A 9,495-nucleotide genomic window follows, 5' to 3' on the forward strand; every position below is an offset into this window, starting at 1 on the left:
CATGTTCACGTAACAGTCTGCATTTCAACGCCTGATAGGAAGTATTGTCATGGTCATACAAGCAGCACAGGCCTCGCTCCTGACAGACAGGAGTGTCCCTCTCTGACTCCACTCCAAGGTAGTCAGTAACACCTGCTTTAAATCGTTTTAAAACAGGTTTTTGTTTAGTTTGAGTTTTTAATTCACTCCATGATCCTTCTCCTCAGTCTTGTCGTCCTCCGGTAGACTCCATCATGGGCGGGTTTAAAAGAAAGCCCCAAAGAAAACAGAGGTCAGGATGGAGTTGTGGGAAAAGGTGAAGCGGGGTTGGTGGTGTTGGTGGGGGGCGGTAGCGGACCTGGACATCCCACAATGCAGTTCAGTTACCTGTGCGTACCCAGAATGCATTGGTGGCCCCCCAAGCGTCATCAGGTGAGGTCCAGCCAGCTGGGTCGTTTGTGGGGCTTGCAGGTGTGGACGTCCACCGTGTCCTCACAGTCCTTGCACTCCACCGCACAGCACCACCTGAACTTACACTCGCACTGCGTGACGCGCTTCACCCGCATCGTGTCATAGCCCCGCCCACAGCACATGACCTCGCAGCCGTCCGTCCCCCGGGAAGACTTGTTGCAGACCCGCCCGGCTGTTCCCAGAGAGCCTGTCAGACAGGGACCACACACCTGGTTAGAACATGCTGGTGACGCCATAGTTGCCAAAGACCAGAGAGAGACCATGTTTAAGACCAGAGACCACATTAGAGAGACCGGCGACCAGGAGAGACCCTGTTAAAGCTCTGTCAGAGCAGAGGCCAGGGGAGGTACCCTTGGGGTGTTTGGGAATGTGACCTGTGATGACCACAGGAGGATTTGAAAACCAATCCTGCAGTGTCCTGAGGGTGTGAATTCCTTCACAATAGATATGAGCGCAGAAGAGAGTTCTGAGCCTCTAAGCTGCACCTCCAGCCGTCCCCCCCAGTCTCGCTCCTGATCCCTGCCCACGACACCACACTCTCCTGGGGATGAGTCTGTCTACAGGTGGGAGACTGACCACCTGGTGACCTGGTGCAGCCGAAAACAACTTGGAAGTTCACAGCTCTAAAGACAGTGGAGGTGGTTGGGGACTCCGGAGAGAGCCCAGCCCAGCCCCACCCTCCCCCAGCACCCTGTGTGAGTGACACCCTAGAGCCCTTCCACTTCCTGGGCACCGTCATCCCCCAGGACGTCAAGTGGGCAAAGCAACACCACAGCCAGGACCGTGTTGTCAGTATGACGGTCAGAACGTGTCTGTCTGCCGGAGGGAGTCTGCTTACTCCACTGGAGTGGGAGCACAGGAGGAGGGAGACACAGATTACCACAGGAAAGAAAACACAGCAGGAATTACTGAGTAATTCTAGGGGTCAAATAATTGACCTTTAAGCTGTGAAGGAATGAGAGGCCTCATGAGATGAGTGTGGGAGGTGGGTCGGTGCACTGGTATGCTATCTGCCTCTTATCCTATCCACATCTTCATCTATGCTACCATCAAATTCAGAACTGGTGTAAAAGTCTGTACAACTTCCCAGACATTGTGAAATGAATCTGGACATCGACACTGGACATTGGATACTGGATATTGCACACTGAGTTTGAATGAAGCTTGAGTGAGGGAGAGTGAAATGTTTTTACGCTTATCTGATCGACTGAAACCAGGGGGATTTACACCAGTTAAAACCACCAGATAATGATCTGAGGTGGGGAAAAAAGGAAAAGAGAGACATTTGACAGCAGATCAAGATGTTGCAGTTTCACCCCCCACCAGAGAACCCCCCAACCCCCATCCCACGGTACGTCGCTTTGGATGAAAGCGCCTGCTAAACCAACGCATCACACAAGCTGATCGACACCCCCTGGACCCACCAGCGGATCTGTCCATGAGACAGTAGTCGGGTGAGTTCTCCACGAACACCAGCTCGTTCTTGGTGCTGCCCTGGAGGTTCCTGTCGGCAACGGTGAAGCCCGTCCCGTCCTGGTTCATGGTCACCTCCACCGCCGTGTTGTACTTCTTGCGGAGGTAGTCTCCGGTGCGCCGGAAGTCGGACATGGCGAGCCAGCAGGTCCTCAGCGCGCAGGAGCCGCTGACCCCGTGACACTTGCACTCCAGCTTCATGAAGCGCTTCACCGCCTGGAGAGGTCAGAGGTCAGGGAGTGATGTCAGGCAATAACTATATACCACGGTAATGGATATGTGTCTGTGAGGGAGTTTTGGCTACTTGGTAAACTGGGTGGGTTGGGATGGTAGGGGTTGGGGGGTGGGGGTTGGTGTTGAATAGTTAAAAACACCAGCATGTCGTTTCAATGTAATTGGTAACAACAAAAGAGCACTGATAAAAGACCAAGATTCCAGATGGAACCCGTTTCTTCCCCAAGTTCAGAACCGCAATTACGTGTGTTGTGTGTCCCTCCCTCCCCCCCCCCCCCCCCCGAAAACGATAAAGGGGTTCTACGTGTAACCTTTTCCCCCAGAGTTCCCCTCGGTTCTCCCGACGAGGAACCCCTCAGCCTCACCATTCGACCGCAGCGGTTGTTGTGGAGGTTCATGAGCGCCCGTGCATCCTTCACCATCCTCTCCCTGGCGTCTACGAACGCCTTGGCGAACTTGATGCCGTAGTGGATGTTGTCGCTGCAGCCTCCCCAGCCAAACTCGCCCCTGTCGTCACTGGCCTGGCCGCGCTTCTGACTGTCGCAGCTGCAGATCTTCAGGTCGCCCTGGCTGCAGGCGCGGGTGATGGCGTAGACCACACCTGCCGAGGAGATGGCGTACACGAATGCCGCCTCGCGGCTACCTGAGAAGTGAGGCAGGAGGTGAGACAGGAGGTGAGGCAGGAGGTGAGGCAGGAGGTGAGGCAGGAGGTGAGACAGGAGGTGAGGCAGGAGGTGAGGCAGGAGGTGAGGCAGGAGATGAGGCAGGAGGGTCTGGAGCAGAGGCATGGGTTTCCACTTTTTTTGAAAATCTTCATTTACATTTTTATTGAGGAAATCATATTTAAAGCATGCACCCTTAGTTATAGCAAGGAAGCCCTCCCACATTTGACATCAAACCTACGTGCCTGGTCTGGAGTATTGTTAAGATATACTGTTGTGAGGAAGAGTAGAGTTATATTTACATTTGAGACCTTTAGTGGAAGCATTTTACGATTTGCACCACTATACCGTGGGAACGAGTATACACAACTTTGTCAGAGCAGAGAGAGTTTACTAGCAACATGACCTGCATGATTATGAGCTAGAGAGGTTTATCCTGACCCTAATAAGAAGATGGGGTGCACAGCCGTGGTGCCGGGTGGATCATATCCTTGTATGGTGACTATTAGCTCACACACCCACCTGACCTGGAACATCCCCTTTCACCTTTTCCGTTCTGCACAGATGGCAGCTTTCTCAGTCACTGTCTGTGTTTTCGTTTCAGGAGATGAGATTCAGGGTTATTTGGTCTGGCGGTCCACCCGGCCTCCCGCTCTCATTCCTGCTCACGCACCGCAGCAGACCGCAGGCGCTGTGGCGCAGGGGAGGACGGCTTGCTCGGCCGGCCAGAAACATCTACCCAAATATTTACATCTCCTATTACTGTTGAGACATTGCTCGTGTGGATCTTTCTATCTGCTACTTGTTTTCAGAGAACTACCCCGTTCTCCGACTCGCCCCGTTCATGGGAAGGTGAAGAGGAACACGGTGACACCACACCTCTGTGGAGGCGTCCTCCTTCCATCTCTATGTCTCTCTAATCCTCTCTCTCTCTCTCTCTGGTCCTCGCTGTCTCTCTCTCTGTCTCTCTAATCCTCTCTCTCTCTCTCTGGTCCTCTATGTCTCTCTCCCTGTCTCTCTAATCCTCTCTCTGTCTCTCTCTCTGTCTCTCTCTCTCTGGTCCTCTCTGTCTCTCTAATCCTCTCTCTCTCTCTGGTCCTCTATGTCTCTCTCTCTGTCTCTCTAATCCTCTCTCTGTCTCTCTCTCTGTCTCTCTGGTCCTCTCTGTCTCTCTAATCCTCTCTCTCTGTCTCTCTAATCCTCTCTGTCTCTCTCTCTATTTTTTACATACTGTCTTTCTCTCTCTGCCTCACTCTCTCAGTCTCTTTCTCACACAGACACACACACTCACTCTCACACACCCCCCACGGCCTGAGCCCCGTACTCACTGTGGTGCATGACCCTCCCGAACACGGTGTGGTCTCTCTCCAGCGTGCTGCAGTTCCAGCGCTGGTGCCTGAACTGGTGCTGGCACTCCTTGATCCACTCCTGGGCGCCCTCCCCGATGGACTGCATCAGGTCTGGGTGCCGCTGGCAGAGCTGCCGCTGCTTGTTCACAAGCCCCGGGATGTTGTCGCAGATCACCCTGGCGCCCAGCGCCCCGATGTACCTGGGGGGCACGAGGCACAGGTGCGAGGCTGTCACCGCGGTTCTCACAGAACCCAGACGGAACCCAGAGAGAACCCAGATGGTACGAACAGAACCCAAACAAAACCCAGACGGAACCCAGAGAGAACCCAGATGGTATGAACAGAACCCAAGCAGAACCCAGACGGAACCCAGAGAGAACCCAGATGGTATGAACAGAACCCAAACTGAATCCAAATGGAACTTAGGGAACCCTGACAAAACCCAAACAGAACATACAGAACACATGGACTTGGGACTTCTTTTTTTCATATGAATCAAAACAGATACCAGCCTGTTTTCTGAACTACTGTTGGAGTAATGAGTACTCACAGGGTGTAGGAAAGTCCTAACAGGAGGCCTTAATGGGGAGGATGCCCCCTACAGGTCAGGACTGTCAATTGCTCTTCGACCACATGGTGTCATGTTCACGGTGAGTGAACCAATTATACATCCCAGTAATTGACAGTGAGGACTTCTAAAAGGACAGCTTTAAACCACACATATGTACGAGCGCACGTACACACGGACACACACACACACAGGCACACACATGCAGACACACGCACTCACAGTACTTGGAACACCTCTCACTATGTTAGGGGTTCTGTATTTATTTACCGGTATATACGGACATTCATCACCTGGGTCACCTGTGTGTCTCCCTGGGTTTCACCTGCATGAACTTGTTTGCTAAACTGTTTTGTACATATATGTACTACCCGATTTGACCCTGCGTTTTACCATCTACAGACGTGTATTTGGGGTTTTTGATTTCCCATTCTTATTTTCTTCTTACTTGCTGCAATTTCCCCTTGGGGATCACTAAAGTACCTACAGGCACACACACACACTCAAACTTGGACTGACACACACACACACACAGGGACAAAGACACACACACCAGCCAAGCGCTGGCACGGTCACATGACACGGTCACATGACACAACCCCCCCACGCGGCTGCAGGCTTCGGTCTCCTGCCGGATATCCTAACCCCATAATCACAGTCACATTTGTGACACGCCAAGTTCACACACACACACACATACACGTGCAGGTACACACATTCTGTAAGCACGCACGCTTGCTCGCAAACACACAGACAACAGTTTCCACTCCTGATATGGCTGCGCTGTTTCCCAACAACAATGTGCCTGTCTGAGCAATAAAACAGAACAGAGCCCAACCACCATGTTTACACCCTCAGGAGAATAAGCCTGGAGCCAAACGACCCTCCCCCAGCCTCCCCCAGCCTTCCTTCATCTCCCCAGCCTCCCCCAGCCTTCCTTCATCTCCCGAGCCTCCCCCAGCCTTCCTTCATCTCCCGAGCCTCCCCCAGCCTCCCTTCATCTCCCCTAGCCTCCCCCAGCCTTCCTTCATCTCCCGAGCCTCCCCCAGCCTTCCTTCATCTCCCCAGCCTCCCCCAGCCTTCCTTCATCTCCCCAGCCTCCCCCAGCCTTCCTTCATCTCCCCAGCCTCCCCCAGCCTTCCTTCATCTCCCGAGCCTCCCCCAGCCTTCCTTCATCTCCCGAGCCTCCCCCAGCCTCCCTTCATCTCCCCTAGCCTCCCCCAGCCTTCCTTCATCTCCCCAGCCTCCCCCAGCCTTCCTTCATCTCCCCAGCCTCCCCCAGCCTTCCTTCATCTCCCCAGCCTCTCCCATTGTCTGCCTGCCTCCCCCCAACCTCTCTGTCTCTTCTAGCCTCTCAGCCTCTCCTCCAGCCTCTCGTCCAGCCTCTCTCTGACGTTTGAGAGAATGATGTGTCCAGAAGAACAATATCTCTGAGCTTATCTAGAGGATCGTCTCTATGAAAATCATCCCCTAACAATATAAATCAGGATTTGAAAAATATTTATTCCCCTTGGAGAGAAAGAGTGCTGTCAACTCTGTGTGTGTGTCTTGCTCTCTCTCTCTCTTGCTGCCCCCCTCTCCCCTCTCCCCCCCCTCCTCTATGCTCTGTTTTTCCTCACTAGTTTCATCATGCCAGTTTATTCATAATGTTTAACAGAAGCAAAAAGGGGAACTAATATTGTATACACATATCAACAATACAACTTAGATGGAATATTCCTAGAGACTTTTGCATTCCTGACATTGTGGTCACAGAGCCTGTTAGAAATCTGAGTCAGTTTTGAGTTTGTATAAGCCTGAGGACCAACCACTGAAAAGGTAGACATTGTAGATACACTCTGGGGAAACAGACCAATCACATGGTAGATACACTCTGGGGAAACAGACCAATCACATGGTAGATACACTCTGGGGAAACAGACCAATCACATGGTAGATACACTCTGGGGAAACAGACCAATCACATGGTAGATACACGCTGGGGAAACAGACCAATCACATGGTAGATACACTCTGGGGAAACAGACCAATCACATGGTAGATACACTCTGGGGAAACAGACCAATCACATGGTAGATACACTCTGGGGAAACAGACCAATCACATGGTAGATACACTCTGGGGGAAACAGACCAATCACATGGTAGATACACTCTGGGGAAACAGACCAATCACATGGTAGATACACTCTGGGGAAACAGACCAATCACATGGTAGATACACTCTGGGGAAACAGACCAATCACACCTACTGGTGTCCACCGACAGAATGTACGTGTAATACTGAAGAGAGCACGATAAGTGTTTTAGGTGTGTGTGTGAGTGTGTGAGTGAGTGTGTTCACAGAGATGGGCCAGCACACTAAGTGTTGCAGGTGTGTGCGTGTGTGTGAGAATGTGTGTGTGCCCAGAGATGGGCCAGCACACTAAGTGTTGCAGGTGTGTGTGTGTGTGAGTGTGTGTGTGTGAGTGTGTGTGTGCCCAGAGATGGGCCAGCACACAAAGTGTTGCAGGTGTGTGTGTGTGTGTGTGTGTGAGAATGTGTGTGTGACCCTCATCCCCTTCAGGCTAGTTTCCCCTCTGGAGGATTCATCAAGGTGTTCTCCCCACCCCAGTGCCTGCACCTGCCGCCCCCACTCTGGGAGACTGATGAGGGAGAAAACCCCCCTGCCCATTCATCTTCATAAACACCACACACCCGGCAGCTCTGGGTGTTCAGCGGGGGCTGGAGCCCCCCTGGAGCCCCCAGACCTCCTGAGACCTGCAGAGGGATCTGCTGGTGGTGGTTTCAGCTCCGCGTACAGGCCAAGTGACCCGCTCAGGTGGGAGCTGCAGTTGGCTTGAGATGTGTGATGCTCCAGCCTCGAATTACTTGTCAGGCACAGAAGCAGGATGGATCGTCTGGGTAATCTAGATGGATCTGCTTATCCAGGGATTCTGTCTGCCACGTCGCTCTCTTTCTGTTTCTGTCTCTGTCTCTCTCCATCTCTCTCTCTCTCTGTCTCTCTCCCTCCATCTCCTGTATCCCACGGAATTATCATAACTTTACTGGTCGTCTAACAGCACACAAACTAAGACTTAGTTGGATGTTCAAACGAAGTATTTTGGGTAAATAACAGGAATATCCAACAAAAGGTGTTTTATGTCTTGTCTCATTATGTTTTAACACAATAATTTTCACATATCCTATTGCATATTCGTCGCATATTTCAACCTGGACTGTACTTCCGCCATTGGCAACATTACATCAAAAAGCTGACGCGAAATTGTTTTAAAGGGGCTAATAGAACCCGTAAAAAAGCATTCTCAGAACCACTCACCACCAGGAAGATTCCACTCTGGGTGTGAAGATGAGTAGAAGCAAGATGAAGGTGAAGAATATTCTCAACCTGGGTTTGGGGGGATGACGGTAAATTGTGCTGTTTCGTGGTGCCAAACGGAGTGCCATGGTCACGGTCTTATAAACTCAGGGGTTTTCATCCACAGCTAATAAACAATGTATGACCAGGAGTCTTTAAAGTAAAGTGCAAATAGAAGTTCTGAAGTCCATTACTGGAAAAGAAAAAAATCTTGACAACCACGTTGAAATATTCCATCCATCTTTAATAGCAAACTTTGCAGTCAAAATATTATGGATATATTCCACAAGTCTTACTTTAGTAAATCCAAGGTTGAGGATTATCGCAGGTGGCAGTCTACTTGAGATCAAAGTCCATCTTCTCAAATTTCCCCAAGGTAAAAGTTCGATTGTCCACGATAAACCTTTTCCTCACCTGTTACGCATTCCAAAACGCGTCCGTCACAGGGCTTAAAGAGCCTCCACCAAACAAAACAAATCGCTAAAAATTATGTCACATGAACTAGATAGATTACTTTCGTCTTCTTCGTAGAATGTACACAGACGGATATTCCCAAAACCGGAGTCTATTTGAGGACGAGACAGAAACTCAGACCACCTTCTCTCCAGGGCGAAGATGCACCGGACACAACACTGGATTGGCGCGTCAGCGCGTCATGCCCCTTTTGTAACAATCTCTAACAGCGGTATGTGGCCTATACCAACCAAGGTATATTTAGATTCTAGGTCTAAATATTATATATCATCATAAATCAAATTTAGACTAAATACTTTTTTTAATAACCTTTAAACTAAAATAGTTAATGCTAACAGTCTATTTCAGAATATAAACGCATATCACATGAATTCTTCACGTAAAGCAATTACATTCTTAACTAGAGTTCCTCTAGTTATGAATTAAAACATGTACGTTTATACTGTTTTTACAGTTTTTCTTTTAATTAAACCTCCCTCACTTCTAGCGGGGGAGTTGACGTTACACAATGAATCATCTCAGCATTTCAGGTCCAGGACTAACTCGATAATCCAGCAGGACATATTGTTACTGAAGGAGAGGCAGTGGGGGAAACGTTTTCATGGACCATCCTTGCAATGTATAAACAAAAGAATCACCGATCTGGTCAACAACTGGACCTGGAAACAAGAGGTCACATATATTGATAGCTGTCGTCAGGTTGAAAAAATAAATATTTTTTTAAAGTTTCGAAAGGTTTAAAAAATATTTTGGATAGAAAATTCAGGGGGAAAAAAAGAAGGTAAAAATATTGTTTAATTTTAATTTTTTAATCGAAACTTTGTTTTTTTTATCTGAAGCTTATCGCTGTCGTCGGAATATGTGACCTGCCTGTAAGTTACATGTCTGAAAATGTCTGACACACCAACCAACCCATCTCAGGTGACTT

At 49.8% G+C, this 9,495-nt stretch overlaps 1 protein-coding gene across 1 annotated transcript; it reads right to left on the bottom strand.

Moving 5' to 3' along the window:
* Window positions 1-76: 76 nt before the first annotated feature.
* On the bottom strand, window positions 77-8,191 carry LOC136947502 (protein Wnt-2b-A-like). The gene is made up of 5 exons (XM_067241984.1): window positions 8,055-8,191; window positions 4,148-4,368; window positions 2,523-2,800; window positions 1,875-2,139; window positions 77-637 (listed from the first exon to the last, which is right to left on the bottom strand). The coding sequence occupies exons 1-5, from the start codon at window positions 8,180-8,182 to the stop codon at window positions 408-410; spliced, it is 1,122 nt and encodes a 373-aa protein (XP_067098085.1). The 5' UTR covers window positions 8,183-8,191; the 3' UTR covers window positions 77-407.
* Window positions 8,192-9,495: the final 1,304 nt, after the last annotated feature.

The sequence above is a fragment of the Osmerus mordax genome, chromosome 1 (assembly GCF_038355195.1).
Source record: "Osmerus mordax isolate fOsmMor3 chromosome 1, fOsmMor3.pri, whole genome shotgun sequence".
Taxonomy (NCBI): Eukaryota; Metazoa; Chordata; class Actinopteri; order Osmeriformes; family Osmeridae; genus Osmerus; species Osmerus mordax.

Excerpts from the sequence above, each read along its gene's own strand:
- LOC136947502 (XM_067241984.1), bottom strand. The coding sequence starts at position 8,182 with ATGGCACTCCGTTTGGCACCACGAAACAGCACAATTTACCGTCATCCC. Across the intron at positions 4,369-8,054 it reads AGAGTGGAATCTTCCTGGTG|GTACATCGGGGCGCTGGGCG; the intron begins GTGAGTGGTTCT and ends CGTGCCCCCCAG. Across the intron at positions 2,801-4,147 it reads CGGGAGGGTCATGCACCACA|GTAGCCGCGAGGCGGCATTC; the intron begins GTGAGTACGGGG and ends CTCACTTCTCAG.